This window comes from Balaenoptera borealis (genome assembly GCF_965194805.1).
Source record: "Balaenoptera borealis genome assembly, chromosome: 17".
NCBI classification, from domain to species: Eukaryota; Metazoa; Chordata; class Mammalia; order Artiodactyla; family Balaenopteridae; genus Balaenoptera; species Balaenoptera borealis.
This window is the reverse complement of record NC_138876.1, coordinates 65,344,004-65,365,445: the sequence shown is the minus strand read 5'-3', so window position 1 is coordinate 65,365,445 and position 21,442 is coordinate 65,344,004. Positions and strand designations below refer to the sequence as shown.

The 21,442-nt window shown below is 38.5% G+C and overlaps 1 protein-coding gene across 3 annotated transcripts in view; it reads right to left on the bottom strand.

The window, feature by feature from the left end:
* UBE2W (ubiquitin conjugating enzyme E2 W) overlaps positions 1–16,097 on the bottom strand; it is a 74,122-nt gene extending 58,025 nt beyond the window's left edge. For 2 of the 3 annotated variants that reach the window (XR_014236381.1, XM_082363649.1), the window contains exon 1: positions 15,980–16,096. Coding sequence is in view for 2 of the 3 variants with exons in the window: in XM_082363649.1 (XP_082219775.1) it covers positions 15,980–15,994 (15 nt within the window). In the remaining variant the exon portion in view is untranslated. Of the gene's footprint in view, positions 1–15,979 lie in introns of all 3 variants that reach the window. The other variant, XM_082363650.1, reaches the window with a different exon arrangement.
* Positions 16,098–21,442: the final 5,345 nt, after the last annotated feature.

Genomic DNA, 21,442 nt, shown 5'->3' with positions numbered 1-21,442 from the left:
GGTGGCACAGCGGTTAAGAACCCACCTGCCAATGCAGGGGACACGGGTTCGAGCCCTCGTCCTGGAAGATCCCACATGCCGTGGAGCAGCTAAGCCCGTGCGTGCACCACAACTACTGAGCCTGCACTCTAGAGCCCAGGCGCCACAACTACTGAGCCCACGTGCCACAACTACAGAAGCCCATGCGCCTAGAGCCTGTGCTCTGCAACAAGAGAAGCCACTGCAATGAGAAGCCTGCACACAACGAAGAGTAGCCCCCGCTCATCACAACTAGAGAAAGCCCGTATACAGTAACGAAGATGCAACGTAGCCAAAAATAAATAAATAAAATAATTTATAAAATGAACTACTAACCTTAACATTCCTGGTTAGTTACCTCACAAAACCCAAATATCCATCTAATGAAAAGACAGCTTGGGCAACTTTTTTTGTTACATTCAATGTATACAGCCATTTGTTCTTCCTCAATATGTGTATGCTCGGTTATGCCATGCTGTGATTTTAGGGACTTCCTCCACCAATATTTTCTCTTGATAATGTCGGTGGAAACTTTCATAATACTAGTTAGACGCATTAACTTTAGAAAGTAAGAAAAAAGGATCACATTTAATGCTGGCGGGAAGATTTTTTAACATAAGGAATACAGCAATATGCTTAAGAACTGGTGTTTAAGGTAGACAGCAGAATGTCTCATACGTATAGAAGTGACCAAAATAAAACTGATTTTCTTCAGAAGTTTCAATTTGTGTTTTATAAAAGACAATAACAATGTGTTATTAAAAAGATACACAGGGGCTTCCCTGGTGGCGCAGTGGTTAAGAATCTGCCTGCCAACGCAGGGGACACGGGTTCGAGCCCTGGTCTGGGAAGATCCCACATGCCGCGGAGCAACTAAGCCCGTGCGCCACAACTACTGAGCCTGCGCTTTAGAGCCCGCGAGCCACAACTACTGAAGCCCACAAGCCTAGAGCCCATGCTCCGCAACAAGAGAAGCCACCGCGGTGAGAAGACCGTGCACCACAACGAAGAGTAGCCCCCGCACACCGCAACTAGAGAAGGCCCGCACGCAGCAACGAAGACCCAATGCAGCCAAAAATAAATAAATAAATTTATTTTAAAAAAAAAAAGCTACAGAGTATAAACACCACTATTTTAAATAAAGATCAAATTCAAATCTCTAAGTCTTCTTTAAAACAATTTTTGCTTACAAATTTACACATATTTGGGCCTCAGCTGTCAAAAATAGCAACAGTATGATTCTGAGATTCTCAGAAAGAATATCTTTAGTATGTTTCTCTCACTCTATGCAAACTCAGAAGAACTTCTTTAACATTAATATGTAAAATCTCTGGGAATACAAGGCTATTAGGATTTAATTTTTTTTAAAAACCAACAACTCGTTTTTTTCAGAGAGCAACGCAAAACTCAGTTTATTAAAAAAATAAAGAAAACATAAAATGTATTTATACCAAGTTTCATTCTAATAAAGAATGAAGAAATATGAAAGTATAAATGACTGACTTATAAAATCAATTTTGGCATCCTATGCTGTTAGTTTAAGAAATTATCAATTTACCTTTCAATTGTTTTTTTCAATTACAAAAACAAGGGCTGCTGAATTTTTAAAAATTTAGTCTTAATTTTTGCCAGTTTATGAGGATCTAAGATAAGATAATAAAAAACGTTAATGGGGGAGTTCCCTGGTGGCCTAGTGGTTAGGATTCCGGGCTTTCACTGTGGTGGTCCGGGTTCAACTCCACAAGCCGGAAAAAAAAAAAAATTCAATGTATCTTAAACAGAAAAATCTGGTTTCAGTCACAACCAGATACAACAGCCAATTTTAGAATAGGTGCTGAGAAAAAAAGGAAGAAGTAACACCTATTCACACCACTTTTGCTATTCAGGATCATAGATAATCCTTTCCAAGCCATCACCATTAACTTGTCTTAGTTTCCTCTGGTACTTCAATCACTGTCATCAAACTTCTGAAAACTAGAGGCTTGCAAGGATTAAGCCAGACATCTATATCCTTGTAGGGGTTGTTTTTTGTGGTTTTTGGTAGAAGTATTCCAAACTGACCAATTTCTTCCATTATAATTTAAATTGAAAAAATCTGAAGTAAAGCTCTGTCACTTTGAAAAAACTGTCACTACCATAGACAAAGAACAAAGAGTGTTTGTTGCTCACCACCCAGTTCTACAAGAGTTAAGTAGTAACCCACTGCAGCTGCCCAACAACAGTACAACCTGAGAGGAATTCAGAGTGAAAAACAGGATAAGGAACTCCGTGCTTTGGATAAACAGGCCCTTAAATAGTTAGATGCATATCTCAGGAAGAATTTCAATGATCCCAGATGCTTGTATCTTCCCATACATAGAAAAGCACTAAAATCATTCACTTGAGATATCTGTTCTTGGTGATTAGCAGTAATCTTTTACCAAGATGTATGCTTGACTGCATGTATTTCCCAGCCAAAAGTCATATATAAACTGGCTTCTCGTGTGTGAAAAAAAAAAAAAAAAAAAAAAAACTGGCTTCTCCCCTGCCTCTTTCGAGCAGTTTCCTCAGAGCTGAGTGGCTATGTCCTGGCTATAGTCCTCAGTGAGACCCTGAATAAAATTTAAACTCGTAACTCTTACGTTTTGTGCCTTTCTTTAAGTCAATACTATGTTTATGGGTAATAACGCTTATCAGTAAGCCCAGTCCACACTTCACAGACCATCAACAGATGTTCTGTCCTCTGCTACATATGAAAGAACCAATCACAAACTCCCTATACCAAAACCCCTCCACCCAATAAAACCTCATACCTCCTCCTCCCACATGCACAAACAGATCCACACCCAGACACACCCTACAAATAAAACATTTAGAAAAGGAATAGAATTTCAGGAATGAGAAGTATCCTGAGACACAACAAATTTGGACTTAGGGAGAGAGCAATCACATAATTTTAGTCTCAATGAAGCAAGACCTAAAATTATTTGCTGTCAAAATAAGCGTTGTGGACTCGAAGCTTAAGGAAAAAACCTACCATAAGGAAGAAAAAAAAAAAAGAAGATTTCCATTGAAGCATTACGTCCAAAGTGAAAGAATTACAAACCAAATATTAATCTAGTTTAAAGAGATGTATATAATTAACAGGAAATGAACATTAACTTTAAAATACTATATACTTTTTCCTATTCAATTCAATTCTTTAGTTTCTTTAATCGGGCCAGGGCAGAAGCTGAAACAAAAGACAGACATCAAAGGAATCAGAGATAGGGCAAAAAAGCAATGTTCTGATATCACTTCTGATCTATTTTGAAAAAAGTATTTACTTGAGTAACTGTTCTATTTATTTACTCAGAAAACACTTGGAGTACTTACTACTAGCAACACACTGCCCTTAGTGACTTAAAAATCTAATAAAGTACCTTTATAGTAAGTACAAGGCAGAAGTGAAAATCCTATGAAAGAGGTAAAAGGTGCTGTGAGGGCACACAAGGTAAGAAGAAGTGTGTACAGCTGTGAGACTGAGGCTAAGTTTGGTGTTTTCATGATGCCAGATATAAAGATTTAAAGAACTAATGGGGTTTCGAGTAAAATCTGAATTCAACAAGTACAGGGGCTTCCCTGGTGGCGCAGTGGTTGGGGGTCCGCCTGCCAATGCAGGGGACACGGGTTCGACCCCTGGACCAGGAAGATCCCACATGCCGCAGAGCAACTAAGCCCGTGCGCCACAACTACTGAGCCCTCATGCCACAACCACTAAAGCCCGCGCACTTGGAGCCCATGAGAAGCCCTTCTCCGCAACAAGAGAAGCCACCACCATGAGAAGCCCGCACACCCCAACGAAGAGTAGACCCCGCTCGTGGCAACTAGAGAAAGCCCGCGTGCAGCAATGAAGATCCAACACAGCCAAAAATTTTTAAAAATAAATAAACAAAAACACAAAGAGTAGAAGGACTAAGTTAGCTAGATAAGTTTAAAAAAAATCTCAGAAACAATGAAAAGACAAGACTGAGAACTGTGAAAATACCCAGAATTCAAAGTGGAAGCTCACTATTAAAAAGTGACTAAAAAGATTAAGTATTCATAGCAGGGAAAGGCTACTGACAAAATCTACAAATTTGCAGTAATGTCCAGTTCAGCCTAAAGACAGGAAAGACAGACCCAGGACCCAGAATCATGAAAAGCCTGATTCTCAGTGATTTTAACAGACTGACAAAAAGCTCTCAGCATAGGCCTAAAATGGGAGCGGCATGGGGTAACAACAATAATGGCCAAAAGACTAAAAACAAGACTAACATTCCAAGGGCTATTCACATTTTAATATAGGACTCCTAAGATTATTTAAAACAATCAAAAACAACCAAACCAAACTAAAACAAAGAAACCCTTAAGACTGTAATTATTCATATTCAACTCCAAAGATTTCTGATGTAAAATTTGTAAGTTTGTCTAGGTAGACAACTGGCACAGAAGAATCACTAAGCTCATAACTAAGCCTAGAGGACCACCCAGCAGCAGCATATTAATGTACTTTGTTTACTAATCCTCCTCCACAAAGAACTCTCAGGGCAGATACGTTGTTTCTTTCTATAAAATGGCCACCAAACGAGATTTCACAAAAATTGAAAAGGCAGTCAACATTTGCTCTGATACGTACAGAAAATGGATGTTCTTTGATAGAACTGTGATCATGTAAACAGCCAGAAACATAAACATTTTCATAGTCTCAAATTTGGTTCTTAAAAAGATCTCTCCAGAAGTATCAACTTTGAAATGTCTACCATCTCCTGAACCCTAAATCTGGAGATTTATTATATCTTATCCAATTTACATAATTTGCACAGCTAAATTCTCCCATTGTAGCTAAGATGAGTTCTCAACTTTGGTTGCAGATCAGACTTACCAAGGAGCTGAGAAAAATTCCAATACCCAAGATGCGTGCCAGACCAATTAATCAATCTCTGGGGATAGTTGTTGTTTTTAAAGCTCACCAGGTGTCTTCAATATAATGCCAACATTGAAAACCACTAACTTGGACTGTGTGGGTAACTCAAGAAAAAAACTGGGGGACAGTACTTATCTACAGTAGGAAATGGAAAAAAGGCAAACAAGGAACCTGAATGTAGTAACATTACATTTTGCCAGTTTTAACCTGGCTTCAGTACATTTCAAATCAAAGGTGGACTGAAATTTAAATCAAAATACAGTCAATTCTCATTATTCACAGTAGTTACATTCTGTAAAGTCACAGCAAATACTTAATTAGCAAACAGTGAAACACTGTTCCTAGGGGAAATACAGGGTTAGGTTCCTGTGATCCTCCACTCACATTCATCCAATCAGTAATAACCTTAATTTGTGTGTGTTCCTGTTCAGAGTTCTTAATATATATTGTTTACTCAGTAACACTGAACCCAAGGGCAACAGTACATGTCTGAATGAAGGTTATCTAACACACATATTTTCTACACAAGACACATCAGTCTTCTTGCAACTAGGAACACTGAACAGCACTCCAGTACTATGCTTGGGGGCCACTTTAAACAGTGAAATCACTAAAAGCACAAAAATGTGAAAGAAAGTGGCACTAAACAGATCCAAGAAAGGACACTTGTTTACTGTATGACAGCTGCAAAGTTGCCCTGTTTTACCTGAGCTGCAACATGCACATCAGCAACTCAAATCTTCCCACTCTGCACATGTGTGCAAATCACAAAACCACCATGAGAATCGATTTTAGGGTTACAAATTAATTTTACCAAGTAGGTGGATTCACAAATACAGAATTCATGAATAACGTGGACAGACTGTAGAAATATCAAATCAAATAGCTCAAACTAATTGCTATATAGATAGGAATTTGAGGTTTCCAGCAACATAAAGAGCAAAGATGGCACCAATATGCCCAGCTACATAATTTTCTCCACTAAAATCCTTAAAATGGTTTTCCTATTTAAGGAAACGTAACAATTTTTCTCATATCAAATCTATATACTAAAAAAACTATATATCAATTTGCTCAATATAGCTTCCTTTCATGCAGTACAAAAGTAATCATTTTATCAACTAGCTCTAATCACAAAATGCAGCAATGATTTAAAGGTATGATGGTTGGACTAGATGACCTCTAAAATGCCCAATGACTCAATGCTTTGCAAGTCTAAAAACCAAAGTTCGTGTGTCTATTTCAATTATAATAAAAGCCAATATATGAATACATAAATATTCTCAGTAATAGTTTATCAGGATTATAATCACATTTTTTAGTAGTAGGGCTGCAATATAAATTCTTATCTGAAAAAGAGCTAACAGCTCCACTCACCAAGAGAAATAATTTGAATCCAGCAGGATATTATCAAACCTGATGGACTCTCATCTTGGACCTATACAACTTCAGAAAGAAAACAACCTGCCATATTAATGCTATAAAAGCTAAATATGCCTCAGACCATATACAAAAGTTAACTAAAAATGAATCAGACATAAATGTAAGAGCTAAAACTATAACACTCTCAGAAGAAGAGAGGTATAATAAAGTATGTCTTCATGACCTTGGATTAAGTAATGATTTCTTAGATATGAAAACAAAAGTACAAATGACAAAAGAATAAACTGGACTTCATCATAATTAAAAATATTTGTGCTTTAAAGGATACCATGAAAAATGTGCAAACACAGCTCACATAGGAGAATATTTGCAAATCTCATGTCTGATAAATTCAGAATATATAAAGAACTCTTACAACTCAGCAATAAAAAGATAACTTATCTTTTTAAATGGCAAAGGATTTAAATAGACATTTCTCCAAGAAATGTACCAATAAGCACAAGAAAAGATGTCCAACATTAGCCATTAGGGAAATGCAAATCAAAACCACAATGAGATACCACTTCACACCCACTAAGATAGCTATAATTTTTTAAATGGACAACAAACATTAGCCAGAATATGTAGAAACCGGAACCTCTGCACACTGCTCGTGGGAATGTAAAATAGTGCAGCTACCGTGGAAAAATCTGGCAGTTCCTTAAAAAATTAAACATAAGAGTTACCAAATGACTCAGCAACTCCACTCCTAGGTATATACCTAAGACAAATAAAACATGTCCATACAAAAACATGTTCATAAATACCCATAGCAGCATTATTCAAAAAAAAAAAAAAAAGCAGAAATAATACAGTCAATTAACTGATAGAAACAGGAAACAAACCAAATGTCAATTAATTGACGGATAAACAAATTGTGGTATGTATAACCATAAAATGGACTATTACTCAGCCTAAAAATGAATGAAGTACTGATACAAGCTACAATATGGATGAACCTCAATAACATTATGCTGAGTGAAAGAAGCCAGTCCCAAAGGCCACATATTGTATGATTCCATTTATATGAAATGCCCCAAATAGACAAATCTAAAAAGATAGAAAACAAATTAGGGATTTCCAAGGGTGGAGGTGGGGACGTGGGGGACCGGATAACACGATACACTGGGAACAGACTGACTGCTAACGGGTAAGGGGTTTCTTCTGGGGGTGACTTTGTGAATATATTCTTTTAGTGACGATGGTTGTGAATGTATTTTGAAAACCACTGAATTTTATACTTTTAAAAACAGGTTAAGTTTTATGATATGTGAGTTATATATTTCAATTAAAAAAAGAAAAAAATTGGGTCTTCCCTGGCGGTCCAGTGGTTGGGACTTTGCACTTCCACTGCAGGGGGCATGGGTTCGACCCCTGGTCAGGGAACTAAGATCCAGCATGCCATACGGCATGGCCAAAAAAAAAAAAAACTGAACATGCCATGTAAAACTGATGTAAGAGGCTCAAAATTTTACTTGGCTAACTCTCAAATTCTGAAGAAGATTGGCAAAGAATACATGCTAATTAGAAATCATACTTCCTCTCTCCTTCCTGTGGTGTGTAAATACAAGGAGAGACTTCATATAAAGGAAATTTGTTTTTTTCCATTGGTAGCCAACACAGGACCAGGAATCAAAATTTTTTTAAAGTGAGTATTTGATAGAGGTAGTTTAAAATAAGAGGTCTATTATAAGAATTATAAGATATAATTCAAAAACAATTCCAAAGATCTATGACATGAAGTAATTACCCATAGTATGGGTAAAAAAAAGGTTACACAGATATTAAATGGCAAAACTAGAATTCAAACCAAGTTTATCTGAATCCAAAAGCTGTGCTTATTCCATTGACATTTACTGAGGCCCTACATGCCAGGCACTGGGGTATGTCCAGGAGAAATAGTATGTTAATTTACAATATGTCAGGGATATGAAGATGAAATTTAGCAGGGAAAGGGGCACTGCAAGTGCCACAGTGGGAGGACTGTTTTGTACTGGGTGATCAAGGAAGGCTTCTCTGAGAAAACATTTGAACAAAGATCTGAGATTTAAAAAAAAGGAAGTGAGCCATCAGATACGTGGAGAAGAGCACTCCAAGCAGAGGAAATAACAGGGGCAAAGATAGCAAGGAGGCCCATAAGGCTGTAGAGAAGTGAGGAGGGTGGGGCGATGGTCATTAACAGGGATTTTGGATTATATTCTGAGTAAAATACGGAAGCCACAGTAAGGATGTGAGTGAAGTGACATTTGACTTTTGTTTTGAAAGAATCTGATGAGTTGAGAAAAGACTGTAAGGGAACAAGGGCAGAAGCAGAGAAACCAGTTAGGAAGCTGTTGATATAATACAGATGACAGATGATGATGATGATTTACATCAGGTAATGATGCAGAAGAGCAGACAGTTGGATTCTGGATTTATTCTGAAGGTAGAGCTGGATAGAATCTGCTGGTTTGACTACGGAGTGGGATGAAACCAAGGTTTCTGACTGAACAACTGGAAGAATGAAGTTGCCATGTACCACATGGGGAATACTATAGAAAGAACAAGTTTGGGAAGGGAAATCAAGAAAGGAGTTTTACAAATTTTTACCTCTCTGTTAATCTACTTTTGTCTTAACCACTTCACTACACTGATTTTTGTGCAACACAACTGTTATGTAGTGAAACAGAACCTGAATCCAGGTCTTTTGATTCCAGATCCTGAGCACGTTTTCCTAATGAATTTTTTTACAAAAGCAACTGAATGAAACTACAGTTTTTCTCAGAATAAAGTAACTCAAAGGCATGCACCATTTGTTGGTACTCCAAAAACTGCATTACCAAATAAAGGCTATCAAATGAAGACATTCTTAAAACACCTGACAAACAAGAACAAGTATTATGTAGGTAAAATAATGAAGCAGACAATGATATAAAGATGCAATAAAATTCATTTAACAAATGCTCAATTTAGATAAATACTATGCAGAAGTATATTTTCAGAAAAATGCCAGATCACCCCTTTAAAAATTCTCCTTAATAATAAAGATTATCTTTGAACAGTAAAGATTTGCCATTATAATTTTACTCAGTGCACAAGTATATGCATAAAGAACCTCTGTAAAAATTTTGATAAAGTGACTTTATATTTTAAAGTATAAGGAATATTCTCCTCCCATTTTCTTAACTATAGAAGCTATAAAATATTTTAGTAAATGCTAAATTCTTGAATGAAGATTTAAATAATTATCCAAATGATTTCTCAACAATACCAAACTTGTTAATATGTTCATTACCTCCAACTTAACAGCATCAGTAGATTTTAGAGCTTGGTTTCCAATTCAGCTTCACTACTCAGTTGCAATGAAATTTTGGGTAAGTCACTTCCCAAATAAGTGATTACTTATCAAAAGTCACTCTCTCTAATAGAATGAAATGGGATTATCTGACTTCCCATTTTACAAGGCTGGAATAAGAATCCAGAGAGGAAGAAAATGAAAATACTTTGAAAAACATAAAGTTATGGCAAACACATAAATCAAGAAAAAAAGCAAACTTTGGGGTGAATACACATGTAATATAAATATGAATTTTAAGTTATTCCTTTATAGGTATTCAACCTTACTATAAGAAAATTGCTTACTAGATTTCTCTAGGAGGTGGGTCAAAAAGGATCTTGCCGTGATTTATGTCTTAGAGTGTTCTGCCTATGTTTTCCTCTAAGAGTTTGATAGTGTCTGGCCTTACATTTAGGTCTTTAATCCATTTTGAGTTTATTTTTGTATACAGTGTTCTAATTTCATTCTTTTACATGTAGCTGTCCAGTTTTCCCAGCACCACTTATTGAAGAGGCTGTCTTTTCTCCACTGTATATTCTTGCCTCCTTTATCAAAGATAAGGTGACCGTATGTGCATGGGTTTATCTCTGGGCTTTCTATCCTGTTCCACTGATCTATATTTCTATTTCTGTGCCAGTACCACACTGTCTTGATTACTGTAGCTTTGTAGTATAGTCTGAAGTCAGGGAGCCTGATTCCTCCAGCTCCGTTTTTCTTTCTCAAGATTGCTTTGGCTATACAGGATCGTTTGTGTTTCCAAACAAATTGTGAAATTTTTTGGATTTCTCTAAAATAGAACTAAATTAACGCAGAATTTGCTATGTCAAGTGACTGACAAGCATTTACTGTAGTCACTATGTGCACATTTAAGGAACAGTGAGAAAGGATTTTTTTTTTTCCTATTCTAATGTAAACTATGGCCCAGAGGAGTGGAAGAGACCTAAAAAGTTAAATGAAAGACCCAAAACAACACTTTAGGACAAAAATAAAAGGCATCTTGTAAAGTAGTAATTGATTAATAGCAAAAAGAAAAATACCACAATGACTGCTTTGAGAATTAAGATGATGACCCCAACTTTATGCTTTTGTTCACAACGTAGTCTACTATCTACTTACGCTTCTCATTCACACAGAACACCGTCAATTCTACTCTATGCTGTTCCCCTTTTCCTTCAGCACTTGCTCCAACAGCTCCCTGTCAGCCCCATTCCTAGCCAGGGTACCTAGCCAACCTTCTCATATACTGTAATTCTAGCTATACATCCCAAGTATCCAGTGCTCAGTAAGCCTCAGGATCCATGATGACAGTCAGTCTTCTAACTTTTGATTATGCTGTAACCCTTCATAATGATGTCAACAAACAGTCATATGAAATCTAATTGTCAAGGTAACATGACTACAATAATAATTTCAGCAAGAGCCCATACTCTACCTCTCTCAATCACTACAGCCAATTATTTGAGTAAACAGCAATGCAGAGTTGTGAATAATCCAAAATAATTTATTATTTCTAACTCATCTAAGAAAAAGCACACATTCATAATCCATCTCCTGTTACTAAGTCTCAATCTCCTTCCATCTAGTCAAGTCAACAGTCAATAGTCTAAGACCCAATTAAGTAAGAGAGAGGAAGAAAACACAGAAAATCTGCAAAAGTAATTCAACTGACCATTTCTTTCAATTATATCACTATTTCTGGAATTGACAAATATCAACTACTATACACTGACTTTCTAAGATCTTAAGACATAAGGTAAAAGTAGTTCATTACCTAAAATCAGTAAATCTAGATGGTTAACTTAGAAAAGTATACCAGGTATACTTAAAAACTTCCAACATAAAGGCTGAATGAAACAGCTAAATTCTAAAATCAGAAAACATACCTGGGAGGCAATATTAATTATTTTATAATATGAAATGAGCCAATAGGGGAAAAAAAAAGATTAGGTACAAAATGAAAAAAGAAACATAACACAAAAAATACTATTTTATGGTTTAGCTGAAAACAGAATACCCTAATATTGCTACACTTTTAAGAAATGCTTTGAATCACATAAAAATTCACTTTAATAATGCTTTTGTAGTTTGGGGATAGAAAGTCTGTACCAAATTATCTAAGTCCCGAAAATGCTAAATCTAAAAATTTGTTATCGACAACTTTCCACATAATATTTTAAGAATTCTAGAATCATAAAAATTAAACGTAAATCTATTTCTTTACTCTAACTCCTGCCAATTTTAAGTATCACCATGAACCCACCATTCTCAAAGAATGGTTTCTTAAAACATAATGTAATCATATCTTACTTGGTGATTTGTGACTTTGTTTTAGGAAGAAACAGTAGGAAGAAAAAAGAAAAAGAAAAAAATGGGAAAGAACATCTCAAAGGGCTCATATAAATCTGAAAACCACAATCTTGAACTGTATATTGAAGAACAACTCTAGCAAAACTACAGAGCAGAGCTTCCCCAGCATTACAGGTGTACTAGAATACTGATCCTCATCCCCAGTGTTTCACTCTGAGCTGCCTGGCCAGGTGCTTGTAGCCTCCAACAATCTCACCCACCCTGGTGTGCAATTCGAAAAGTATTTTCTGTGTGTGCCACAGCCTAAAAAAAGGTTGAGAGGCACTGATAGAGTATACTGCAGTAGTTACAACATCAACTTTAAAATACATACTCTCCGAAAAGAATCTGAAAAAGAACAGATATACATATAAATGTGTAACTGAATCACTGTGCTGTACACCTGAAATTAACACACTGTAAATCAACTATACTTCAATTAAAAAAAAAAAAAAAAAAAACGACAAAACAACAACATACTCTCCAAAGAAGAAATTCAAAGTCTACCCTTACTTGATATCCTGATGATCCTAAAAGCTAATTTATTTTATTTATTTATTTTTATCAATGTAAGTAATCAAATCTTGTTACATTTGTATAATATGCATGTTTTTAAAATACAGTTCCTCTTACAGCTTAAGTAACCTCTTCATCAGCAATAATATCCTGGTGTGGGTTAAGATAAAGAAATCTACTGAAAACTTTTTTAGGTAAGGACATGGTTAGAGCAGCACTCATGTATAGCTTATTTTTTCCTAAGCACTCAAACTAAAATCCAAAAAATATTTCCTAACCTCCTTCCACAATTTTTCTCCATAGCATTATCACCTTCTAATATAATAGTGATTAACTTAAATATTTTGTTCTTATCCATTGCCCCTAACCAGACTATTACATTCACAAGGGCAGAAACCTTGCCTGCTTTTGTTCACTGCTGTATCCCCAGCACCTAGATGAATACCAGACACATAGTGGGCCCTCAAAAAAATAACTGATGAGTGAATGAACAAATTTCATAATTTAGCTGTAGTTTTATGTATAATTTATTTGTTTTGAGGAGTTAAATTTTGCCATTAAGATGGTCAGGAAAAAATTTTGTTCAAAGACACAGAATAACCACACAGAAAGTGTTGTGTTTCAAAAAGCTCAGTTTATCTATATTAAAATATTTTTCAAGATACTACCAGAAAAGGATGTGAAGAAAAGGGAACCCTTTTACACTGTTGGTGGGAATGTACATTGGTGCAGCCACTATGAAAAATAGTATTGAGGGTTCTCAAAAAACAGAAATTAGAACTACTATTTGATACAGCAATTCCACTCCTGGGTATATATCAGAAGAAAATGAAAACACTAATGTAAAACATACATGCACTCCAATGTTCATAGCAGCACTATTTACAATTGTTAAGATATGGAAGCCATCCAAGTATCCATCAACAGATGAACATATAAATAAGATGTTGGCGTGCGCACACGCACACACACACACAAACAATGAAATATTACTCAGCCGTAAAAAAAAGAATGAAACTTTGCCATTTGCAACAACATAGATAGACTTGGAGAGTATTATGCTCAGTGAAATAAAATCAGTCAGACAAAGAAATATTATACAGTATCACTTACATGTGGAATCTAAAAAGTAAAACTAGTGAATATAACAAAAAAGAAACAGACTCACAGATATAAAGAACTAGTGGTTAACACTGGAGAGGAAAAGGGAGAGGAGCAAGATAGGGAGACAGGGTTAACACGTATTAACTACTATGTATAAAATAAATAAGCTACAAGGATATATTGTACAGCACAGGGAATATAGCCAATATTTCCTAATAACTATAAATGGAGTATAATCTTTAAAAATTGTGAATCACTATATTGTACGTCTGAAACATAAACTATTGTAAATCAACTATGCTTCGATAAAAAAATTTTTTTAATAAAAAAGATACTACCAGAAAATCTGTATCAGGTATTTTTAAAATACAAATAAAAGGAAGAATTTAGTTTTAATTAAAATAGGAAACATCAGTTTTCCATTCCCCTAATCAGAAGACAGAAAGGAATAAAGGGTGAAAAGACAGTCAGAGGTAGTACTTGGGATGCAGAAAAACGCAGTATTGCACTGCCAAGCATTGTTTCCATTGCTTAAGTCGCCATGTAAAATTCAAGACTGTCAACATTGTTTTGTACCGACTCAAATTTTTTTCTCTTAAAAACTGAAATCTGTCTTCTCCAGACACTAAAAGTCTAAATCTAATCAGCAAATTAGTTATCCCTATAATCCTCCTGCCAAATATAATCACAAGTATAGTGGATTTTAATCTTTTAATACAAATAATCTTAAATTGGTCATATAGCCGATCTACTGTTCAACTAGTGTTCTACAGTTCCTTTTTTGGCCTCAAATGATGAAACTTCTCTAACGTCTCTGGGGAGATTAGGGTAAAGTATAACGTTTCCTGAAATTGTTCTTGTTTTTTTCTCTGTACTACTTCATGACATCTCTTCAACTAGGAATGTTATATACAATTTTCTTTTTCTATTCTGCAGGAAAGTCCAGAGGGAGAAGCAAAGGTAAAAAGAGTCTTGAATGGAGAGGCTGAAAGGGGACAGACAACACAAAAGCACAGAAGTAAATGTGAAGCAAATACGTGCACAGAAGAGGAAGAAGATGCAGAAAAGAGATGAAAGAAAAGCACTTTTCTCTCCTAAAAAGAGGAAAAAATGGAAGGGGGACAGGGAAACGTGCTTATTCTTCTAGAAACAAAAGCATAAAATCCTTCCAAGAAAAACGTGGTCTCCTTCTTTAAGATGTTGTTAAAACTCTAAAAAGCGCTCCAGATGACACTCCAAACGGGAGTTCTGCCTTCTCTTCCTATGTTTTGACAGAGCTAGTCTTCATCTGTAAATTAAACGCAAGCTATAGATAATGCAGAGTTAATCTCTACAAAACTGCAACTGTGGATGCCATCTTTGCCTGAAAAAAAATCAAACTCTTTGTGGATTTGGTAAAAAGGAGCCTATTAAGTTGGAAAACCAGAAAACCACGCATTGCCAAGTCAGGTAAATACAACACGGGTTAACAAAACACCTCCTACCAAACTAAGGTTCCACTAAAGATCTGGGGAAGAGGGGTAAAAGGCTGTAGCCTAACCGCGACCGCAAGGGTGGGGCACCGTAGGAAATAAAAAGATTTGAGGGAGAGCTATCTATCCCGGGAGGTATGGGGAGCTGGTGACTTGTCTCTCGAGGAGATTGCATATTAGGCGGCAAATGATTTTGATGGGCTAAGGGCAGCTTCGGGGAGAGTGAGAAAACGGGCTGCTGGACGTATGTTCGTTGAGAGTGCGGAGGCTGAGAGAGGAAGGTACCCCTGGGGCAAAGGACTAAGAGTCAAAAGGGGAGCCGAGGGGCCGAGCAGCCAGGGAGGCCGGGCGTGGGAGGCCTGAACAGAGGCCGCGAAACGCTCTGCAGCCAGCCGCCTTCTCCGGGAACGCCTTTTCAGCTCCCCACACTCAGCCCCTCTCAGGGCCGCCCCTGCCCCGGCGACAACGGCGAGAGCAGCTGTTTCCGCTCAGCCGGGGACCGCGGAGGAAAAGACATCCCTGGGGCGGGGGTCAGGCCAGCGGGAGCCGTCCGTGTCAGCTGGAGATGATTCCGAGACCACTGCCGCTGAGCGAACATCAAACTTCGCCCTTTCCTCCCCTTAGCCTTCTTTATCCCCCAACTTCCCGGCCGGCTGGTGTCCGCTTCGACCGACCGAGAAACCCCCTTCTTCTCGCCGCCTCTCACCCCTCCCAACGCCCGGACGCTGGGGAAGGACCGGCCACCGGGACCGCTCCGGAGCCGGCCCAGGTGCCCCAGAGTCCCAGACACCCCCCCGGACGAAACGCTCGTATCCTCCCTGCGGCTCCGGAGCCCGCCCAGATGCTGCAAACTCCTCTTACCTGCATTGACGCCATGATAGAACCATCCCCCCCAACACCGGCGAGGCCAGAGACGCAGGGGGCGGAGCTGCCGTGCTTGCGTCACGCCGCGGGGGCCCAGCATCCCGGGCGCGGGGGGCGGGGCCTCCAATGGGAAGGGGAGTGCGCGAGGGGATTGGCTGGCGCACTAGGCGCCCGGCGCGGGAGGCGCGGACCCGGCAGCGGTGAATGGCGGTGTCCGTACGTTCGGTCACATACAGCTCCCCAGTCTCCACTAAGATCCCCACTTGCTATCCCGATCGCTTAGGAAACGCTGCTCGGGTTTTAACCCGAGCCACGATTGTTCTTTTTTTTCTGTCTATACCCCGAGATCCTGATGATGTCCAGATCCGTGGGTTTGGGGGGTTTTTTTCTGTTTTGTTTTGTTTTTCCAACCACAGGTGTATGGTTTACAGATTTTTTCCTTTCGGATGCTTTTTCCACACTACCATGCCCACTTTCACAGCTTTGGGGCAAGATAAAACTTCCCGCAGGGCTGCTTTCTGGTCTTTACGGACCTGGAAGTCTTCTCATGTTCCTAATTCGGGGAAGAGAGACACAGATTTCCTTGCACAACGGGATGAGAATTGAGGGCAGAACAGCACTTTGATATTTTAAAGGCAAGGGTAGATTTGTAGAACTGAAACTTGCCTGAAGGGGAAGAGAACATTTGGAAGTTTTTCTTTTGTTTGTGTGCAATTTCTGCCCCATTACCCTAGCCCCTCAGTTTGAAACTTCACGTGTATCAGTAATAGTTATATTGTTACGGCACTCACATTTGGTTAGAGATTTGACCCTAGACATGAAATTGTTTTTAATAAAGTATCAGTGTCACGTTATAATATACACTTATACCTTCTGTCACATCCAGATTTCTCTTCAGCCTGTTTTGTAGTGGGCAGTTTTGTGGTCGTTCCACCTAGGGATGTATATGAGTAGGGAGAGCTGAGTACACAGAACTTATTCTGGGAGTGCACCAGTTCTGCCAACATTTATCAGAAGCCACATATTTAAAAGCTGTTCTAGAACTGAAGATGTTATTGGTTTATAAAAGGAAACTGGAAGCCAAATGTTTGCACTTCCTGTTCTGTTGTGTGTGTTTTTTTTTAATGCAGGTGGCTGATACATTGAGTAGAAGGCTTTTACTTTACCAGAATGAAAGCTTAAAAATCTGTCATTTTATTAACTTGGAGTTCTTTTAAGAAATTTATATAAGATTTAAATATAAGAGCAATGTAAGATATCATCCTTCCCACTCTTTAGATCATTATGTTCTCTGTGAAATTCTCTAAGGTAAAATGTGTTCAGAAAAGGAAAAAAGATCCTTAAAATACCCTACTTATTCTATGGTATAATATTAAACACCCTATTCTTCATCGCTAGAGAGGAATTTATACTGGTATACTTTTTTCCCTCTTAGACTTCCACCCGATTGCCAGAAATGGGCTGGTTTTCCCTTTGTTGTGCAAAATGACTGTGTCCTTGAGGAATGTTTGGAGCCTTTGGCAACCAAGGATGATCCAGAAACATATCAGGTGTCAGCCCGGTTGTGTTGCCTACATTTCAACTGAGTAAAACTCATATCATGAAAGAGGAAAGCTTTTCCAGATACATTTTCTTCTGGAGATCTTTATCCCTATGATCTCAGAAAATTGATCGCTTTACCATCTAAGGTTCACTTTGTTTAAAAGCCAATTCTTCCTAAGGTATGTGTCTTTAGATGACCCCACAAACAAAGCATTATGACTTCATCAGAATCAACAACCTGCCATGACAAATACCAATAAGGAAGAAAAGGGTTACAGGAATCCTAACACTCCTCACAGTAAAATCAACATCTGGTCCCTTGGATTTTATATGTGTTAAAGAGGATCTTCGGGCTTCCCTGGTGGCGCAGTGGTTGAGATCTGCCTGCCAATGCAGGGAACACGGGTTCGAGCCCTGGTCTGGGAAGATCCCACATGCCGCGGAGCAACTAGGCCCGTGAGCCACAACTACTGAGCCTGCGCGTCTGGAGCCTGTGCTCCGCAACAAGAGAGGCCGCGATAATGAGAGGCCCGCGCACCGCGATGAAGAGTGGCCCCCACTTGCCACAACTAGAGAAAGCCCTCGCACAGAAACGAAGACCCAACACAGCCATAAATAAATAAATAAACCCAAAGTTTAAAAAAAAAAAAAAAAAGAGGATCTTCATAGGAGGGAAAAGTCAGTACCAGTCATATCTTTCCAGGAAATAGTAAATAGTACATAATTACTTCACTATCTTCTTCATTCTTTCATTGATATATAGAAGATCCTGATGTACTCAGGAGCTAAAACAGTGACTTTCAGATGGGGTGGGAGCATATAATTAACTCCAGGAAGCATGAAATATTTATATCTAAAACAATTGATTATACAGTGTTTGAGGACTAGGCTCACATCTCATTTCTTCAGTTTTTGTTTTGTTTTGCTTGTTTTTTACACATCTCATTTCTTTACAGAGTGGAGCTTCCTATCAGATAGGCAAAAGACAAAATGCCTGACAATTCCAAAAGTAGGAGAGGAAGTGGCGCTCTCATAAACTCTATACGAGGGCTTCCCTGGTGGCGCAGTGGTTAAGAATCCACCTGCCAGTGCAGGGGACACAGGCTCGAGCCCTGGCCCAGGAAGATCCCACATGCGGCAGAGCAACTGAGCCCGTGTGCCACAACTACTGAGCCTGCACCCTAGAGCCCACGAGCCACAACTACTGAGCCCGACGCATAACTACTGAAGCCCGCGAGCCTAGAGCCTATGCTCTGCAACAAGAGAAGCCACCGCCATGAGAACCCCACGCAACGCAACGAAGAGTAGCCCCCACTCGCCGCAAGTAGAGAAGGCCCGTGAGCAGCAACGAAGACCCAACACAGCCAAAAAATAAAAAATAAAAGTTCTCTCTTAAAAAAAAAAAAAAGATATTTTGGAGACAACTGGAGAAATTTAAGCAGAAAATAGGTATCAGATAATATTAAGGAATAATAACTGTCTTTGTTAGATTTGATAATGATGTTCATTTTTAAATTTCCATAGCCATTAGAAATGACCCTCAGGTTCAAGGAAGAGATTCTCCTTCACCTCACAAACTACCCCCACCTCCATCTCCCTGGAAGAATAAAACCAGGACATACACAAGCTGTGTATGTGCCTGAGGTCTTCCCTGCCAAGGAAAAGGCAGAGCCTATGACACAGGGGACTAAAAGCAGCTGGACTTTCTGGCAGAAAAGGAGAAGAAATATGGGAAACCAAATAGTCTAATTTCTTAAAGGACCCACAAAGGGATCAATGGGCAAATACTGCAATATTGATAATGTCATGTGATTTATGAATGCTTGAATTCTAGTGATTCAGTAGACCGGTGAGTTAGGAGCAGTCCTATGAGAATATTCTTGTTGGAGCATGAAGAGGCAGAGCTGACGAGTCCTTACTTGAGTCTGTGTCTCCCCAGAGTGGTTTATTCTTAGTCTCCCACTGGCTGATCTCATCAGAGAAATAGAGGCAGTTTAGCAACCAGCAGCTTGGTTATTGGATTGGAAAAGGCAACAGGCCAGGAATCCAAGGCTTGTATTCTTATCCCAGCTCTGTCATTAGCAAGCTTGGTCAAGGCTCTTAACTTCTCTGGATTTATTTCCTTATCAATAAAATGAGTAAATCAGACTGTAAAATCTTCAAGTTTTCTTTCCAGATTTCAAATTCCACGCACCTATCAGAGGGAATCAAAATTTGAAATGATTTGTTTAAAATACTATGTTTAAAAGTCTAAGATAAAATGCAATGGAAATGATGTACTATTTTGAGTTTTAAAAAAATCACTTTTATAAGTAAAATAAGGAACTTGGCTTCATTGTAATTTTTGTAGAAATACTGGGGTGCTTTAGTTAACAATTTAAAAATGCTAACGTAATCCAGCTGAGCTGTAAATGGGATTTCAAAAAGTATCAGGGGAATTCCCTGGCGGTTCAGTGGTTAGGACTCCCTGCTTTCACTGCTTTGGGCCCAGGTTCAATCCCTGGTCGAGGAACTAAGATCCCACACACCGCAGGGGCGCAGACAAAAAAAAAAAAAGTATCAAAAACTCCAAATTCATGATTTAGAGTGATACTTTAAAAAAAGCATATCTACAAAAAAAAGTATTATTTTTCTAATTTTGAATCTAAACTAGTCATTTCATGTGGATCTCCTAAGAAGAGACAACGAAAATTAACAAAATAACAGATGGTTTGTATATGTGACCTATTCTGCGTGACTTACTTTACATGTCAAAAACAATTGATTTATATACATATCTGGTTTGTAAATAGGATTGCAAGTCAGGAGAACTTTGTCTTCACTTTCTCCCCTTTCCCTGTGCCTCCCTATCAAGAATTCTCTTACCCAGGTCTGCAGACCTTGAGCACATTCCTTGCTTGCTTCTCCCCTAGACCTCTTAGAAAGTTATCCTTTTGGGGGGAAGGAGGAACCGTTTAAAAACCGAATGAAAACCATGGACCCACTCCACAGAAAAATGCTCATACTCATAAAATTTTGTATTTTAGGGGGTTACCTGACCCTCAGAAGTCCATCCATTGGCGGAAGTTTGTAAACCTCAAGGTAAGAACACCTCCGCTGAAGAGCCAATGATGGATACCCTTTGCCCCTTTTAAAACCTGTCTATCTTTTACGTAGACACAATTTCATAGCACTTGTTTTCTTTTTTTCTCTTGTTTATTTTCCTGTCCTTCTGAAAAGCAGTGTGCTGTGTGAGAAGCTCTGGATTGGGAACCAGAAGAGTTGATCACTTACCTTGATTCTTCCCGGGGGGTGATACTAAACTTACTTAACAACAGATGTGGCACAGGTACCAACTGTGCAGGACAGAAGCTGCTCAGTGCTGGAGAAAGGGCCTGGATGCTCTCTGCCCCAAGGGCCAGGTATCTGTAGTCAGATCATGGGTAGCTGTGGGGGGGATGCCGAGGCCACAGAAGGAGATTCTTTTGGGGGTCTGAGGGCAGTGGCTATTTACTAACCACTATAAAAGTATTTCAGTGTTTTCTTTCGGGAGTGATAGAAATGTTCTAAAAATTATGGTGACGATTGACCAACTGTTTAAATTTACCGAAAATTATTGAGTAATTATTATGGGTGACGTTTATGGTATGTGAATTATACCCCAATAAAGCTGTTTAAAAACAAGAGCATTTCAATATTTTAACAAAACAGCCATAACAGTAAGTCCCGGCTGGTCTTCAGACTGGCTTTCCCATTAATGATATAAGATCAGAGGCTGGTCAGGTGTCTCCCTGGGTCTAGATTTTTAATCTGTAAAATGGAGAGTCAATGGTTTCTTCAAAGCTTTCCAGATAAATTCTTTCCCTTGTCAAAAAATCCCATAATTGTGTTATCATAATTTATATTGTCCTTCTTTACCTACTTATAAAGCCATCATTG